This window comes from Episyrphus balteatus, chromosome 3 (genome assembly GCF_945859705.1).
Source record: "Episyrphus balteatus chromosome 3, idEpiBalt1.1, whole genome shotgun sequence".
NCBI lineage: Eukaryota > Metazoa > Arthropoda > Insecta > Diptera > Syrphidae > Episyrphus > Episyrphus balteatus.
In genome coordinates this window covers 17,896,060-17,916,087 of record NC_079136.1, presented here as the reverse complement: position 1 = coordinate 17,916,087, position 20,028 = coordinate 17,896,060, and the positions used below count along the sequence as shown (strand labels likewise).

Sequence of the window (20,028 nt, the reverse complement as noted above, 5' to 3'; positions counted from 1 at the left end):
AAATGAGAGCGTAAAAAAGGTATTCTGCAGGTAAAAAAAATATGTAATGTTATATTGAATGTAAGCTGGTATAAGTAAATGAAACTGTGATTCAGCCGTTATTTTTAAATTTAAATTTATCTTGGCTTTTAGCGAACGCGTGTAGAGATAAAAATTGTCGAGATAAAATTTAGTTTAGCGCGATCTGCGTACTGGGCTTTATGAAATAAAAAATCGTTTAATGTAAACGTTCTCAAATAATTATCCAAGAATTTGTATAGTGTGAACGTACCTTAAATTATAACGAAACCATAAGTTCCAGCTGGAAGGCTGGAATTTTACTTGACAGCTTATACGCCATCTTTAATTTTCCACTAATTGTCAGAAGTGTCATCTTCGGTGGTAAGTAGATAATTTTTTGCAACATTTTTTTTTTTATAAAATCAATTAAAATATTTAATTCTTATTAGATATTATAGTATAGTTTCCATATTTTGAATTGGTAAATCATTTACATTATTTTCAAAACGTTCCGAAGGATTGTTTTGTTTTACTTTCATTTCTCACTTTGCATTGGCACAGTCTCCAAACTTACATAACACCTAGAACATTTATTTTAACTAATCAAAAAATTAACAAAACCCTGTGAACAATACTTTTATTTTGAACAAAGTCTATTCCCATTGTTCCGTTTAAAATACACAATCATAATTATGCAATTCAAATACAAGCATTTTATTTTTTTTTTTCAATCAGAAAATTCACATTCGCTTACATAACCTCAATTAACTGTAGACACTTTTTTCAAATCCTTACAGATTCGTGAAAAAAACCTTCAAATTCGCAATGGCATCAAAACGTATTGTCCAATCGTCTGTCAACTGGGCCGCTCTCGCTGAGCGTGTTCCCCCAAACCAAAAGGCCAACTTCCAGTCTTTCAAGACCAAGTCAGACATTTACGTTCGCGCCGTCATGGCCAACCCAGAGAACCCACCCAAAATCGACTGGGCTCAATACAAAGCTGTCATTCCAATTCCCGGATTGGTTGACAAATTCCAAAAGCAATATGAAGCTTTGAAAATCCCCTACCCAGCTGACAATGTCAGTGCTCAGGTTGAAGCTCAGGCCAAGGAAACAAAAGCCGAAATTGAATCGTTCAAGAAGGCATCCAACAGTCGCATTGCTGGCTACCAAAAGGATATTGAACACTTGAAGTCATTGCTGCCATACGACCAAATGACCATGGAAGACTACCGCGATGCATTCCCTGAGGAAGCTTTGGACCCCATCAATCGTCCAACATTCTGGCCACATGCCCCTGAAGATCAACTTGGACATGTTGATAAGAATGCTCAACACACAGAAGGTCATTAAGTGTGTGGTTTGATGGGTCCACTGAAAAATTGAATGTGGATGTTAAGTGAAGTAAATAGAATTTTCCCAAAAACTAATAAAATGCTAAATGGATGTTGAATTCGAATTAAATAAACGAAATGTTTTCAAATTCAATGGATTTTATTTATTTTTTTTTTTTTTCAAAAGAGAATGTATTTTTTTAGGAATCTGGTGGATTACATGACGGCAAAGAGTTCAATGGTAAAAGAAGTACTTAAAAAGTAGAAGTTTTAGATTAAAAAAGCAATCCTATGTACTTATTACAATAACAATGCTTCCAGTGATCCACAAACTATCGTTGATTGGGTTGCTGAATGCTTTCAAAGTATTTATAATACTACGAATTTGGTAGTTGGCAATAACTACGATTGCAAAACTTTTTTACCAATAACAGATTGTTGTAAATTTCTATGTGAATTGGAAGATGTTTCTACCGCTTTACATGAGCTGGTTCCATCTAGTTCACCAGATTTCCATGGCGTGTTTCAAATAATGTTGAAACATTGTTATAAATCTCTATCTTCGCCTCTTCAATTTATTTTTAACCAATATTTGTCAAATGGTAATTTTATGGATGAATGGAAAGTTTCTTATATTACTCCAATTTTCAAGTCAGGTGATAAGAAAAAGGTTGCAAACTTTCAACAATTCCAAAACTATTTGACAAAATAGTAAAGAATAAGTTATATGAGATTATTAAATGCCGTATTTCAATTTCCAACATGGTTTCATAAGTGGTCGATCAACAACCACAAATTTGGCTTGTTTTTCACATCATTGCTTCAACGCAGTGGAAAAACGATCTAAAATGGACGTGGTTTATACTGATCTTGCCAAAGCTTTTAGTAGGGTCAATCACGTTATTTTAATAAAAAAATTAAAACTATATGGTTTTGATGGCAGCCTGCAAGGCTGGATCAGCTCCTATCTTACGGGTAGGAAACAAATTGTAAAGATTGGTGACATGGAATCTGGACCGATTTCGGTTCACTCTGGTGTTCCTGAAGGAAGTAATTTGGGTCCCCCCTTGTTCGTTTTATTTATTAATTATTTTCCATAAGTTTTATCAACAGCTGAATGTTTAATTTTTGCTGATATCAAAATTTTTAAAATAATAAAAAAAACTATAATGATTGTGTTGCATTTCAGCAAGACATACCTAATTTTGAAGTTTGGTGCGAAAAAAATGACCTTGACCTTAATTTGTCTAAGTGTTCAGTAATATCTTACAATAACTTATTAAACCCTATAATTTTTGACTATTTTCTTAAAGGTTACAAATTGTTAAGAGTACAACAGGTTAAAGCCCTAGGCATAGTTTTTGATGATAAGCTCAACCTTAATTCACACGTTTCTTACATTTTTTCAAAAGGCAATTTAATGTAAGGTTTCCTTAAACGGAATTCTACTGATTTTAAGGATCCGTACACATTAAAAGCTATTTATTGTTCTCTTGTACGACCATTATTGGAGTATTGTTCAGTCATTTGGTGTCCCGATATGAAAAAACTTATAATAAGAATTGAAAATATTCAAAAGAATTTTTTGAGATTTGCTTTAAGAAATTTCGGAACAAATGTAAACCTTGATTATAACTCCAGATGTTTATTGGTAGGAATCAAGACGTAGAATGTTTAGTGTTTTGTTCGTTCGCGATATTCTTTCAAATGATATAAATTGCGATTTTTTGCTATCTTTAATTAATATTTACGCGCCAAGTCGACCTTTAAGAACGAGAAATTTTATATTTGAAAATCATCATTCTACAAACTATGGACAGCGCGAACCTATTTCTCATAGTTGTAAATTTTTTAATATACTATCAGGATCTAGATATATATCTATCAAGAAATCAATTTAAAAATTCTTTACTTATGTTATTACACAATAACTTTTCTTAAAAATACTTTAACATATGTACATTATATTATATAGGTACTTAATATTAAGATGAAATTGTAAATACTTTAGATTAAGCAAATCTGTAGATTTAAATATCGTAGATTGAAAAAATAAATAAATAAATAAATTCTACATATTTCACGATAACAATAATCAATTTAATAGTCAGTTTAAAGGCTAACGCTCGGTTAAATTTTATAGCTGAAATACTCAACTATAGAATTTAACGAAGCGTTAGCCTTTAAACTGACTATTAAATTGCTTATTGGTATCGTGAAATATGTAGAAATGAGTTAAATATTAAAGTGAGCTTTAAATTTTATTATTACTAGGGCCCTTGTCATTGACTTCCATTTTAGTTCTTATAAGCGTTATATGTATGTATATAAAATTTAACTGAACAAATAAGACCTCTAAAAGAAAATCAAAAGACACCTTTAAGGGAATTTTTAACAATCATTAAAACCCAAGTAATATTAATTCTAATTGTTCAAGGTTGCGTTTAATGAGGTTTGCATCTTTTTGCTTTCTTCTTCAGTATCTAGAATATTTTAAGAATATTTACAATGCCGATTTATTATAATCGGATATTCAAATCGGTAGGAAACAGTTTTGGGTATTAGTGTTTTCGACAATATTATTAAAAAACCTCAAAGAAGGTTTATGGTTCTAAGTCTAAGATATTTTAAATGAACATTTTCTATGTGTACAACATGTATTAAGATTACTTATAACTGTTGGATAGTTAATTTGGTATTTTCTATAACTTACACTATTAATTTAAGAATTAAAAAAAAAATGATAAAAAGAACTTAAACTAAAAGTCGCTTGATTTAATAATAATTGTTCTCAGGTTGTTCGGTCCAGTTCCGGTTTTCAAGTTGTTAGGTGGATTTTGGTTCAAACAGGGGTGCCAGGTTGAGAAAAAATCACCATTTTTGGCTATTTTTTTAGACGAAAGAGAAAAAAATGAGAACATGTATAAAAAAGGGGAATGCACCTAAAAGGCGAAAGATATAATCTTATCAAAAACAGTAGACAGAATCATAAAGAATTAATGAATTGAATCAATTTCAATGAAACTAAATTTCTTCGATCCTTGAACAAATTTCAAGTCATTTTTTTTTTGCTTACGATAATTTAGTTTAGATATCTTTATTACTTTTCCTTCTTAGGCTAAATGGAAATAAAGTTAATGTGAATGTTTGCTTGGGCAGTTGTTGATAAGTAGAAATATTATATCTGATTCGTTTTCAGTGTTAAAAAAATACATGTTCTATACGCATCCAAGGCTTGAAAATTTTTTCTAGATTTACAGACTCCTTGAATTGACCAAAAAGTGCCTCATACTAAACAACCCCTATTTGAAAACAAATTGTTCGAAAAAAAATTTAATTCAGTAAAATCTCAAGTTTCTTTAATTTTGTTTGGGGTAATAAAACCTTCTAGGTACTAAATCGAGTGTCATTTTCATCAGCATATAAATCAAAGGACTAACAGTTTTGTAAATAGTCATATGTATATCTATTGAATTAAACTTAATTTATCAATCAAAGTCTCTTATTAATTTCTCAAAAAAAATTTGCATTTTAAGCGTTTGGATTAAAAAATACAAAAAAATTACACATACGCCATAGTGACCGCCTTTGTTAAACAGCAACAAATAATACAATTAAACTTATGCTGTCGAAATAATCAAAGCTTACATAGTACATCGTGTTTTATTTAAATTTTGCATCATTTGGAAGAGTTCAAAAGGTCACATTTTGATTTTAAATACATTCAAATATATATTAACATGAATATTTAATATTGCATCGTTAAAACAAATTTCCCAATACATACCTTCCTATCCTACCTAATAAATATCGCTTCCAAATCTTGATTCTTTAATTACAAAAAAAAAAACAGAAATCCATTTTATTCCCTGGTAATTTTTCGATTTTATTTTCTAATTAAATTTATTATTTGATAACAAAAAAAAAGCTTACAAATTGGTAAAACGATGAACAATCAATAAATCGGGGGAGCAAAATTGTAAACGATTTAACAAAATGCTTAAATCATTTTAGTTATTTACGAAAATAAAAATCTTTATGCTTTTTCACAGTAACTTACTATAATAGTTTAAAATTTGGCGCCAATTGATTCGAGCTTTTCAACGTTATACATTGTGTTCCGTTTTATCCCTAACTATTGGATGTTGGAATTATATTTCCTCTATTAACTTGTTAAAAGCTCTTTTCCAGAAGCTCATTTCTATGTTTTCCAAAGCTCTTTTCTTCCAGTCTTTATCGACAGCTGTTTGCCCTTTCTGTAGGCGTAAAGTGAATGCAAGTATTTTCTGTTTTGGTTATTCGATTTGTTTTGTAGAATATTTGCGGGCGCGGTGATAATTACCCTCAAATTATTTTATATTCTTTGAATAATAAATTGCAGTTCTAAGCACAGTTTAATAAATAGAATTAGTCTTTTCGTAACGTCTTCGTCGTGTAATCATATCCAAAAAAACAGGAGGACTAGTGTATGAAGAAAAACAGTATCTAATGTGCCGCTATCTCGTTAAAGTTATACCTACAGACAAGCAAACTGATTTAAAATATATGTGAGCAAATTTTTCTTTGTTTGCCTTTAAGCGATAAGCCAACATCGTTGTTGGTTTGTGTAAGTTAATTCATATTTTATAATTCTCATCATGAATAATTTAAATCAATTTTACATTGGTGTAATTGCGAAAGTATGTACTTAAGTAAGTGCAAGTGAGTGAAAGTGAATGTCATTGAAAAATGGTCTTGGATTGTTTTGTTTACATTCCAGTCTTCCAAAATTGAGAAAAAATGCTGCCAAGTAATTGTATTATAAATTTCAATTTAAAATGTTATAGATACATATTTTCATAACTCATAAAATTTATTCCACAACTAGGTATTAGTTATGTATGTATGTATCATGATAATGGCGCAAACTTATAGTCAGTTTATTTTAAAGGAATTGATATTATACTAGTTACCCAACCCCTTGTAGTCCCGTGTGGCATAATAATTTTTCAATAAAAAAAAAAACACGCATACACCACAGTGACCCACTTAACATTTGAAAAAAAAAGACTTTACAGCTCGTTTAAAAGGAAAATAAATATTTTATAAAGAAACTGGTTAGATGAAGATCGAGATAATACATAATTCAGTTAATGAGGAGTCAAATGCAGGGGATCCGAAAAAGTTGTGACGTCAGCTAAGTTTGGATGCAGTATACACTGCAGTTTATCCTGAGTACAAATCTCAGTTTGCGTATTGATTGGTCTTGTCGGGCGTCCACCATTTTGAAAAACGCATTGGTCGAGAACGACTGATCGGGCAGAAAATTATATATATTTCCAATCTTAAAAGTCCTTGCAAATGTTTTGTCCGACCAGTCGTTCTCGAGATATTGAGACTAATGCGTCTACAAAAACATCCTATCCGATAATCACTAAATATAAAATCAAAATTAAAGTCATTAATAGGCAAAGAAGGATTGATATATGTATGTGCCCATGATTATGAAAGTGGATTATGTCACTTTTTGCATTGTTTAAAGAAAAACTTACATAAAATTTTGCATTACTTTCCCAATTTTCTTTCTTTATTTTCAGTTTTTGATTATTTATTAAAAAAAACATTAATCCTTCTGCAAATAATGTATCCTCTGAACAAAAAAATTTGACAGCTGAAATTTTTTGTTTATTCAAAAATGTATTGTCAAAAATTTAACCTCGGCTAAATATTTAACCCAATTCACACACGGCGTTATGTAGTGTGAAATAACAATTACAACAAATGGTATGCCAACTATATTTTGAATCGTATTTTTTTAATTTTGTATGTATGTTTCTAAAAACATATTTGACATACTATTGAGCTTAATTTAAGCTCCGAAACAAAATCCTCTCGAAAATACATTTGATCTTAGAATTTGGATAGAATTTTGTATGTTAGATAAAATTAAGCATATATGTATTTTGAGCACTTGACCATTATTTTTGATTACCTTGGAAGTAAGTTTTTTTAGTCCTATGACCCCCTCCAAACCAAATTTCTAGATCCGCGCCTGGTTACAAATTGTTAAGAGTAAAACAGGTTATTTAAGAATTAAAAAAAAAATGATAAAAAGAACTTAAACTAAAAGTCGCTTGATTTAATAATAATTGTTCTCAGGTTGTTCGGTCCAGTTCCGGTTGTAAAGTTGTCAAGTGTCAAAATCACCATTTTTGGCTATTTTTTTAGACGAAAGAGAAAAAAATGAGGACAGGTATAAAAAAGGGGAATGCACCTAAAGGGCGAAAAATATAATCTTATCAAAAGCAGTAGACAGAATCATAAAGAATTAATGAATTGAATCAATTTCAATGAAACTAAATTTCTTCGATCCTTGAACAAATTTCAAGTCATTTTTTTTTTTGCTTACGATAATTTAGTTTAGATATCTTTATTACTTTTCCTTCTTAGGCTAAATGGAAATAAAGTTAATGTGAATGTTTGCTTGGGCAGTTGTTGATAAGTAGAAATATTATATCTGATTCGTTTTCAGTGTTAAAAAAATACATGTTCTATACGCATCCAAGGCTTAAAAATTTTTTCTAGATTTACAGACTCCTTGAATTGACCAAAAAGTGCCTCATACTAAACAACCCCTATTTGAAAACAAATTGTTCGAAAAAAAATTTAATTCAGTAAAATCTCAAGTTTCTTTAATTTTGTTTGGGGTAATAAAACCTTCTAGGTACTAAATCGAGTGTCATTTTCATCAGCATATAAATCAAAGGACTAACAGTTTTGTAAATAGTCATATGTATATCTATTGAATTTAACTTAATTTATCAATCAAAGTCTCTTATTAATTTCTCAAAAAAAATTTGCATTTTAAGCGTTTGGATTAAAAAATACAAAAAAATTACACATACGCCATAGTGACCGCCTTTGTTAAACAGCAACAAATAATACAATTAAACTTATGCTGTCGAAATAATCAAAGCTTACATAGTACATCGTGTTTTATTTAAATTTTGCATCATTTGGAAGAGTTCAAAAGGTCACATTTTGATTTTAAATACAATCAAATATATATTAACATGAATATTTAATATTGCATCGTTAAAACAAATTTCCCAATACATACCTTCCTATCCTACCTAATAAATATCGCTTCCAAATCTTGATTCTTTAATTACAAAAAAAAAAACAGAAATCCATTTTATTCCCTGGTAATTTTTCGATTTTATTTTCTAATTAAATTTATTATTTGATAACAAAAAAAAAGCTTACAAATTGGTAAAACGATGAACAATCAATAAATCGGGGGAGCAAAATTGTAAACGATTTAACAAAATGCTTAAATCATTTTAGTTATTTACGAAAATAAAAATCTTTATGCTTTTTCACAGTAACTTACTATAATAGTTTAAAATTTGGCGCCAATTGATTCGAGCTTTTCAACGTTATACATTGTGTTCCGTTTTATCCCTAACTATTGGATGTTGGAATTATATTTCCTCTATTAACTTGTTAAAAGCTCTTTTCCAGAAGCTCATTTCTATGTTTTCCAAAGCTCTTTTCTTCCAGTCTTTATCGACAGCTGTTTGCCCTTTCTGTAGGCGTAAAGTGAATGCAAGTATTTTCTGTTTTGGTTATTCGATTTGTTTTGTAGAATATTTGCGGGCGCGGTGATAATTACCCTCAAATTATTTTATATTCTTTGAATAATAAATTGCAGTTCTAAGCACAGTTTAATAAATAGAATTAGTCTTTTCGTAACGTCTTCGTCGTGTAATCATATCCAAAAAAACAGGAGGACTAGTGTATGAAGAAAAACAGTATCTAATGTGCCGCTATCTCGTTAAAGTTATACCTACAGACAAGCAAACTGATTTAAAATATATGTGAGCAAATTTTTCTTTGTTTGCCTTTAAGCGATAAGCCAACATCGTTGTTGGTTTGTGTAAGTTAATTCATATTTTATAATTCTCATCATGAATAATTTAAATCAATTTTACATTGGTGTAATTGCGAAAGTATGTACTTAAGTAAGTGCAAGTGAGTGAAAGTGAATGTCATTGAAAAATGGTCTTGGATTGTTTTGTTTACATTCCAGTCTTCCAAAATTGAGAAAAAATGCTGCCAAGTAATTGTATTATAAATTTCAATTTAAAATGTTATAGATACATATTTTCATAACTCATAAAATTTATTCCACAACTAGGTATTAGTTATGTATGTATGTATCATGATAATGGCGCAAACTTATAGTCAGTTTATTTTAAAGGAATTGATATTATACTAGTTACCCAACCCCTTGTAGTCCCGTGTGGCATAATAATTTTTCAATAAAAAAAAAAACACGCATACACCACAGTGACCCACTTAACATTTGAAAAAAAAAAGACTTTACAGCTCGTTTAAAAGGAAAATAAATATTTTATAAAGAAACTGGTTAGATGAAGATCGAGATAATACATAATTCAGTTAATGAGGAGTCAAATGCAGGGGATCCGAAAAAGTTGTGACGTCAGCTAAGTTTGGATGCAGTATACACTGCAGTTTATCCTGAGTACAAATCTCAGTTTGCGTATTGATTGGTCTTGTCGGGCGTCCACCATTTTGAAAAACGCATTGGTCGAGAACGACTGATCGGGCAGAAAATTATATATATTTCCAATCTTAAAAGTCCTTGCAAATGTTTTGTCCGACCAGTCGTTCTCGAGATATTGAGACTAATGCGTCTACAAAAACATCCTATCCGATAATCACTAAATATAAAATCAAAATTAAAGTCATTAATAGGCAAAGAAGGATTGATATATGTATGTGCCCATGATTATGAAAGTGGATTATGTCACTTTTTGCATTGTTTAAAGAAAAACTTACATAAAATTTTGCATTACTTTCCCAATTTTCTTTCTTTATTTTCAGTTTTTGATTATTTATTAAAAAAAACATTAATCCTTCTGCAAATAATGTATCCTCTGAACAAAAAAATTTGACAGCTGAAATTTTTTGTTTATTCAAAAATGTATTGTCAAAAATTTAACCTCGGCTAAATATTTAACCCAATTCACACACGGCGTTATGTAGTGTGAAATAACAATTACAACAAATGGTATGCCAACTATATTTTGAATCGTATTTTTTTAATTTTGTATGTATGTTTCTAAAAACATATTTGACATACTATTGAGCTTAATTTAAGCTCCGAAACAAAATCCTCTCGAAAATACATTTGATCTTAGAATTTGGATAGAATTTTGTATGTTAGATAAAATTAAGCATATATGTATTTTGAGCACTTGACCATTATTTTTGATTACCTTGGAAGTAAGTTTTTTTAGTCCTATGACCCCCTCCAAACCAAATTTCTAGATCCGCGCCTGGTTACAAATTGTTAAGAGTAAAACAGGTTATTTAAGAATTAAAAAAAAAATGATAAAAAGAACTTAAACTAAAAGTCGCTTGATTTAATAATAATTGTTCTCAGGTTGTTCGGTCCAGTTCCGGTTGTAAAGTTGTCAAGTGTCAAAATCACCATTTTTGGCTATTTTTTTAGACGAAAGAGAAAAAAATGAGGACAGGTATAAAAAAGGGGAATGCACCTAAAGGGCGAAAAATATAATCTTATCAAAAGCAGTAGACAGAATCATAAAGAATTAATGAATTGAATCAATTTCAATGAAACTAAATTTCTTCGATCCTTGAACAAATTTCAAGTCATTTTTTTTTTTGCTTACGATAATTTAGTTTAGATATCTTTATTACTTTTCCTTCTTAGGCTAAATGGAAATAAAGTTAATGTGAATGTTTGCTTGGGCAGTTGTTGATAAGTAGAAATATTATATCTGATTCGTTTTCAGTGTTAAAAAAATACATGTTCTATACGCATCCAAGGCTTAAAAATTTTTTCTAGATTTACAGACTCCTTGAATTGACCAAAAAGTGCCTCATACTAAACAACCCCTATTTGAAAACAAATTGTTCGAAAAAAAATTTAATTCAGTAAAATCTCAAGTTTCTTTAATTTTGTTTGGGGTAATAAAACCTTCTAGGTACTAAATCGAGTGTCATTTTCATCAGCATATAAATCAAAGGACTAACAGTTTTGTAAATAGTCATATGTATATCTATTGAATTTAACTTAATTTATCAATCAAAGTCTCTTATTAATTTCTCAAAAAAAATTTGCATTTTAAGCGTTTGGATTAAAAAATACAAAAAAATTACACATACGCCATAGTGACCGCCTTTGTTAAACAGCAACAAATAATACAATTAAACTTATGCTGTCGAAATAATCAAAGCTTACATAGTACATCGTGTTTTATTTAAATTTTGCATCATTTGGAAGAGTTCAAAAGGTCACATTTTGATTTTAAATACAATCAAATATATATTAACATGAATATTTAATATTGCATCGTTAAAACAAATTTCCCAATACATACCTTCCTATCCTACCTAATAAATATCGCTTCCAAATCTTGATTCTTTAATTACAAAAAAAAAAACAGAAATCCATTTTATTCCCTGGTAATTTTTCGATTTTATTTTCTAATTAAATTTATTATTTGATAACAAAAAAAAAGCTTACAAATTGGTAAAACGATGAACAATCAATAAATCGGGGGAGCAAAATTGTAAACGATTTAACAAAATGCTTAAATCATTTTAGTTATTTACGAAAATAAAAATCTTTATGCTTTTTCACAGTAACTTACTATAATAGTTTAAAATTTGGCGCCAATTGATTCGAGCTTTTCAACGTTATACATTGTGTTCCGTTTTATCCCTAACTATTGGATGTTGGAATTATATTTCCTCTATTAACTTGTTAAAAGCTCTTTTCCGGAAGCTCATTTCTATGTTTTCCAAAGCTCTTTTCTTCCAGTCTTTATCGACAGCTGTTTGCCCTTTCTGTAGGCGTAAAGTGAATGCAAGTATTTTCTGTTTTGGTTATTCGATTTGTTTTGTAGAATATTTGCGGGCGCGGTGATAATTACCCTCAAATTATTTTATATTCTTTGAATAATAAATTGCAGTTCTAAGCACAGTTTAATAAATAGAATTAGTCTTTTCGTAACGTCTTCGTCGTGTAATCATATCCAAAAAAACAGGAGGACTAGTGTATGAAGAAAAACAGTATCTAATGTGCCGCTATCTCGTTAAAGTTATACCTACAGACAAGCAAACTGATTTAAAATATATGTGAGCAAATTTTTCTTTGTTTGCCTTTAAGCGATAAGCCAACATCGTTGTTGGTTTGTGTAAGTTAATTCATATTTTATAATTCTCATCATGAATAATTTAAATCAATTTTACATTGGTGTAATTGCGAAAGTATGTACTTAAGTAAGTGCAAGTGAGTGAAAGTGAATGTCATTGAAAAATGGTCTTGGATTGTTTTGTTTACATTCCAGTCTTCCAAAATTGAGAAAAAATGCTGCCAAGTAATTGTATTATAAATTTCAATTTAAAATGTTATAGATACATATTTTCATAACTCATAAAATTTATTCCACAACTAGGTATTAGTTATGTATGTATGTATCATGATAATGGCGCAAACTTATAGTCAGTTTATTTTAAAGGAATTGATATTATACTAGTTACCCAACCCCTTGTAGTCCCGTGTGGCATAATAATTTTTCAATAAAAAAAAAAACACGCATACACCACAGTGACCCACTTAACATTTGAAAAAAAAAAGACTTTACAGCTCGTTTAAAAGGAAAATAAATATTTTATAAAGAAACTGGTTAGATGAAGATCGAGATAATACATAATTCAGTTAATGAGGAGTCAAATGCAGGGGATCCGAAAAAGTTGTGACGTCAGCTAAGTTTGGATGCAGTATACACTGCCGTTTATCCTGAGTACAAATCTCAGTTTGCGTATTGATTGGTCTTGTCGGGCGTCCACCATTTTGAAAAACGCATTGGTCGAGAACGACTGATCGGGCAGAAAATTATATATATTTCCAATCTTAAAAGTCCTTGCAAATGTTTTGTCCGACCAGTCGTTCTCGAGATATTGAGACTAATGCGTCTACAAAAACATCCTATCCGATAATCACTAAATATAAAATCAAAATTAAAGTCATTAATAGGCAAAGAAGGATTGATATATGTATGTGCCCATGATTATGAAAGTGGATTATGTCACTTTTTGCATTGTTTAAAGAAAAACTTACATAAAATTTTTCTTATAGTACATGCGGTAGCGGTACGGGTAATTGTATGAAAAAAAATTCCACATCTGAACGTTGATGTGTCAATTTGGAATTTTTTTTTTCATGCAAGTACCCGTACCGCTACCGCAGTTGCCCTCCAAAACAAGTATGCAGTTTTGATTGATATATTAACGTGCATTTTTAGAAAAAAAATTTTCAAAATCGTTTAAAAAAAAAAAAACAATTTTTTATAAATAATAAAGTTTCGGAGATATTCGAATTTGAAAAAAAAACGGTTCTATGGCAGGTACCGTTAATAATGATTTTCAAAAAATTTTTTTTTCATTGAAATATAGACCTTAGCTTAAAACTAACATTTGAATTTTTTAAGCAAAATCGTTAGAGCCGTTTTCGAGATATTTCAATTTTACTAAAATCGGTATATGACAAGTACCGTTATTTTTGGTCCAAAAAAATTAATTCCAAAAACCCCTGTATAGAGTCGCCAAATAACGCTACATACCAAGTTTGACATTAATCGGTCCATCCGTTTAGGCTGTAGCTCCTTATACAGACAGACAGACAGACGGACTTCCGGGACCCACTTTTTTGGCATTGTCTACCATCGTATAATGTCATGCAAAAATGTTATCTGAACTTTTTTTTTGTACGAATGCATAACTTGATAGGATAGTACCTATATCGCAAGTAAAAATAAAATGGGTATTGGCTGCTTTTAAAGTTAAAGGAATGTTTTAAGAAAAATTATGTCTATTATTAAAATAAAACAAACTTAACTCTAGACATACTTTAATACTTAATCGATTTTAGTTTCATGTTAAATCATTGATAATTTTGCAGCAATGTTGGTTTGATTTAGTTTTTTTTTTTGACACGAACCAATACTTGCCATATAGACCAAGGAAAAACAATAGGCTGGCTTTGGGGAACTTTGATTCTGTTACAATGGCTAAAATTCTGCATTGATACCAATTATATAAAAACTCACGAATTATTTTTTCTGACCCTCTCGGTACTAGATCCCTATCATTCATGGACTAAGAAATTGCCATGGTTTTTGGTAGATATGTTGAAGTTCATATAATTTCGTATAAGATTTTCTAAAAAAAAAAAAAAAAAAAAAAAAAATACAGACGAAATGAATACCTCCTTTTTTTTTGGCATTCGGTAAAAATTGCCAAAGTGTGTTACTCCATTTTACCAAATTTTATACGAAAACAAAAACAAACTTCCCATTTTCAAAACCAAGTCGTATTTTTTCTTCAAAATTTAATCATGAATAATTTTAATTAGGAATGAAATGGGAATTCTTAGTTTGAGCGTTGCTATCCGTTTTATATCTCCAAATTATGAAATTAAATCTTTATAGATATGTATATTAAGTCTATTATGTAGATATACATATTAACGCCCCCTTAAATTCACAAAATCAGTCCGTTCAATGTCCCTAGTATTTATGTGGTTCAATTAACATCTACTCGTCAGACCTCTATTGTCACTATTATCACTTATTAAAATTCAAATACATATGTACATATAAACAAAAATTACAGATTCAACATTTTCTTTATCAAAATGACAACAAAAGTCAAAAAGAAAAAAAAGCAACAAATGCACTCTTCGATTATCTGCAAAATTAGAATTGGAATTGGTTAATTAACTATCACAGCCATCACTCACTCCGTCAGTTTTTCTTAACCAAACAAAGTGTAATTAAAGTTGTTCCCCTTTTTATCAACCAGAAACAAGAAAAACAAATAAAACTGACGCAATTCCAATCAATCATTAACTAAATACGAACTCCTCCTCGTCATCAAGGTCTCGAACACTATCTTGTGTGAGTTTATCACGAATACATCATTTTTTTTTTGTTTTCATATTGCAACTTTTTGATTGCAATTTTGTAAGTTATAATTATGTGCCTTCATCTTATTTATGATGAAAAATGAGCTACTTTCAATAATATTGCATCAGAAATGTTTTAGGATATCGCAAATTATACCACCAACTTGATTGCAAATCGGAAATTAATTATGTAGGTTCATCATTTTTGGCCAACGCCGCCAAAAGTACCGAAAATCTCACAAAACAACTTGCAACAACTACAAACGATACGCTGCACAAAGCACAACGTCAACAAAAATTCAAGAATAAACTCAACATAAAGAAAGTCGAAATTTTTCACCGCAGTCCAGGAGCGGATCTGCAACCTAAATAACAGTTAAAGGGCTTAGGATGCTGAGGTACTAACATTCCTTTATCTCCTGCAGCCCTAATTTAATAATGCACGAAGAGGGTATTTTTTGTAAAATGTATAGGTAAACGACTTAAATTTATTTATTATTTTCCAATAAAATAAAATGCACGTACTTGCCTTGTAGTTCTAAGTACCTATATCAATGATAAGCATTGAAATTACAGCTTTTGGGAATCAGAAGTAAAAGGCCAATAGAATGAATTTATTTTTTAAAATTTGAATACATTTTATTCTTAAAAAAACATGAAAAAAATGTAAATTAAAATAAAAGACTTGATAGGTACAACAGTCCTTGAATTAATAATATGTCAATTTTAGTAAAATCGGCAACACCATATTTTTTGGGAATCCAATTTTTCGTATGAAAAACGATACCTAGGAGTATACAAAAGAGCGATTTTTAAAGAGAGGTAGCAGTGAGCTGCTTATAAAATAAAATGCACGACTGGGTCTCACGAACTTGTAGTTCAAAGTATCTTTTGGAAATTTGACACTTTGTTAAGTTTCGGGAAAAAAAATTAAAAAAAAACGAAAGTTAAAAAATTAGATTTTAAAATTTTTTTTTTCAAAAACTTTATTTTTTTAAATTTTGCACTTCAAAATAATACGAAATACATGTCTGTAAATTTTGAATAAAATTGGCTTATACTTTGATGAAATATATGAACCTAAAATATACATATGTCAATTTTTGAAAAACGGCAACGCCATATTTCCGTTCTCCGAATTTTTTGAGAAAAACTAAAAACGCAGTTTTGTTAGAATCAATAAGACTATCACGTACACTCAATTTAATCGAAACAGACGCACAGACCGACGGACGGCATGACGAAAACCACTTTTTTGATCTTCTCCATCATCGTAATGTTGGTTTTGATTAAAACCTCGAATTTTTTTTTCTACACGAAACCAATACTTGCCCTATATAGCAAGTAAAAAACAGCAATTGATTGGTGTTTTTTAATCACTATTTAAAAAGCAGTTAAAGCCACAAATTAATCTTTAAATTTCTTCCTGATTTAAAATATATTTGAAAATATGGAATAATAAATAAATAAAAAGAAAGTTACCATATTCGAATTTTTTAATAAGAAATGACATAGAATTTATCTGTTTCGTCAACATAAGGTAATTTTTTTTTACATTTTTTCTTTCTTCATCCTTAATCAAACCATTAGATAAATGGAGAGCAGAATGGTTTTAAAGAGCCGAAAACATTTTCTGAAAAAGAGCAGTGAAGTTACATGTTAATCATTGTAAATATGTATAAGAAATAGAACACAGTTAATTACATTGGTTTGGATTTTTCTAAGGCTGAGGATTGAGCAGTGAGCAGCTATATTGAAGAGCAAATCGCAAGCGTTCACTGATCAGTGAAAGAGCAGAGTGACTAAAAGCAGCTATTCAAAAAGCAAACCCAGCTCTGATGGGAGATATGCGTTTAAAAGGAAATCCTAAAAAAAAAAGAAATAAAAAGTTGGTCTTGAAAAATTCGCAAGAAATTATTTTTCGAGGAAATACATCCATCTGTTTAGGCCCTCTAGCTCAATATATAGACGCATGGATGCACATACCGACAGAAAACATGATGAAAGCATTGTAATGTTGGTTTTGATTGAAACCTTGAATTTTATTTAATCCAAACAATACTTGCCCTGTAGAGCATCTTTTAAATATTTCTTATTATTTATTGATTGCAAAAAATAAGGTTATGAACGACATAATATGTATATATCGATAGAATGTTTTTGTAGACCATTACTTGTTTTTTATTTGTTTTATAATTCAAAGACTGTTTTTTTTTAAAATATTATACTGAAATATTAAAGTATCAATTTATCTCCATGTACATCTAACTAGTTTTTTTTTTTTTTTAATATTTTCATTTAAAGCTGTAGGCATCTTTTTTTAGATTTTAAGTGGGTCACTGTGGTGTATGCGTGATTTTTTTTTCATAGAAAAATCATTATGCAATTTGTTTAATTTTTGAGTTATTATATAAAATTGTTATAGAACCTATATCGAAAGTAAATTTCATCCCTTTAATATTGGCAAACCGGTTAGCATTATGTTCATGTACATAAAACCACCTCACAGCTACAATTTGTATGGAAATTTTGTAAAGAAAAGAACAAACTCTTTTAAGTTTCCCTTAAAAAAAAATGTTTAATGGTAATTTAAATCTTTTTATGTCTAATTATTCTCGACAGCAACCTTCAATCAGATCAAAAAAATTAGTCAAACCAAATATCCCTGTCTTCTGTCTGTCTTCTAAATAAACAAACACCTATTCCGCTCCTGATTTGGCGGCTCTGCTGCATAACTCAATTTTATGTGTCTTCTCAAGTCAAGCCTACAACACCTTTACTCAAAAAAATTGGTACAATCAGATCATCGTACAAGTTGATAAGCTACCTGCAACACGTGCATTGCATTAACAACAAAACAAAAGCCAACAAAAAAAAAGTTAAACAAACCCCCTCTTCCCCTTGAACACATTGTGTTTGTTGCTCCAGTTGTTTTAACCATTTTTTTTTTTCAACAACTAACTCCCAAGTCCCAACTTAGTAATCGGTTAACCAAACCATACCAATCAGTCTGAAGTTGTTCATTCAAGCGCAAGCTTCGTTCAAGTTTACCCAAGTTTATAATCAAGTGTTTTTGTTTTTATTTTATATTTAATTTATTTAAAATTTTTATTTTAATTTATTGATCCGCGAGCTCTCTGATTAGAGAGTTTAGATAAACAAAATTATTGGTTTCTTATCGTTTTTAGTTTTGTGTTCGATCATAGAAAAAACCGTTATGAGTGGATAAAAATGTGCTTGTTTATGGATTAATGTCTGTATATATTTTATCATTGTGCGGTTCTTAAACAGTTGGTAAGTATTTTTTAATTAGAATTGTTTGTTTTATTTTTTTTTTTTTTTTTTTTAATTTTTTTATATCAAACTTTGAGTACTTTTGTAGATAAAAGAAATGTAAATAAAAAAACACATTTAGCTACCTACCGTTTCGATTTTATGAGTGTTTGAGTAAACTACATCTCAATAAGAGATGCTGAGTTTGAGATATAAATGTGCTTTTCACCTGCAATTATAATAATGTGCTTGTTTTGGAACTGTTTTGTATGCAAGAGCAACTTGCCACAAGTCAAGGTGACAAAAAGCTTACATGAAACATACAAAAAAATATAAAATAAAAATCTCGTACGTCATTGAGTTAAGTTTATGAGTTAATTTTGTCTTAATTCTTTTCTATATTTTGTATGTATTTGCATGCATGCATGTAAAAGTATGAACATACACATGCACACACAAATGTTAGCAGAGTAATTATTATAATCGGTTTTTTCTGTTCTGTTTTTTTTTTTTAATAACTTCTGTTATACATGTTAGGGTTCCGCAAAAATAAATCGATACAAGACTTTATTATGTATATTTGATGATAATGAAGTGAGTTTTGACAGACACCTGTATGACACATTTTATGTATGTTTGATTTGGTTTGATAGATTAGTGCACATTATTTTTTCTTTTTGGTTTTGTTTTTAATAATAATAACAAGTTGTGCTCTTATGGTTAAATATTAGATGTTTATTAAGTTCAGTAACCTTATTCATCAGAGCGTGATCAAATCTATAAGCTTTGACTTTTAAGTGAGTTATTATGATGTTGGTAATATTATCAACTTCAATTAAATATAAATCATGTTTTTTTTCGATCATGTTAGAATATATCTCTGAGCCTAATAGGTTCCAAACTTTATCATTCAAATTTTTCAAACTCAGGCATTTGGTAAAGCTGAAGCTGGGACTAGAGTTTTTTTGTCAAGTCTTTTGATGTGATCGAGCCACTAATTTAGGGGTGGGTAGTAAGGCCTGTCGGTTAAAAGGGGCCTAGCTAACAGAAGTGGAATTTGAAATGATCGGTTCAAGAACTCAACAAAAATTGAGTGGTACAAGTTTATCCCTAAGGCATACCCTAACAAGGTTTTTTAAAGTTAATTTCTTGAGTAGCAATTGTGGTGTTAAGTGTTTGGTTTTGAGGTTCGTTTTCTGAAGCTTTTTTCATAGAAGCGAAGTTACTTCTATACGATGCTTGAACCATTTATTGACGGCCTTCATATCATTCAATAAATGAATAATACTAAATAAATAGTACTTCACATGTACTTAAGACCCATTTTTGAGCTAATAGTATTATTCATTAACCAATGTGACTCAGTAGTACAATAATTAATGTTTTAGTAGGTATTTATTCAGGTGGGTGTACAAAAAT

At 29.7% G+C, this 20,028-nt stretch overlaps 2 protein-coding genes across 4 annotated transcripts in view; both read left to right on the top strand.

The window, feature by feature from the left end:
• Positions 1-780: 780 nt before the first annotated feature.
• LOC129914121 (ATP synthase subunit d, mitochondrial) lies at positions 781-1,488 on the top strand. Its single transcript, XM_055993192.1, has one exon. It carries the CDS (start codon positions 826-828, stop codon positions 1,351-1,353), a length of 528 nt encoding a protein of 175 aa, XP_055849167.1. The 5' UTR covers positions 781-825; the 3' UTR covers positions 1,354-1,488.
• A 10,773-nt stretch (positions 1,489-12,261) lies between these two features.
• LOC129913861 (cystinosin homolog) overlaps positions 12,262-20,028 on the top strand; it is a 36,574-nt gene continuing 28,807 nt past the window's right edge. Inside the window, exon 1 of one of the 3 annotated variants that reach the window (XM_055992794.1) lies at positions 12,262-12,565. The gene's annotated coding sequence lies outside the window, so the exon portion shown is untranslated. Of the gene's footprint in view, positions 12,566-18,358; positions 18,631-20,028 lie in introns of those variants that run through there. The other 2 variants (XM_055992792.1, XM_055992795.1) reach the window with 2 other exon arrangements.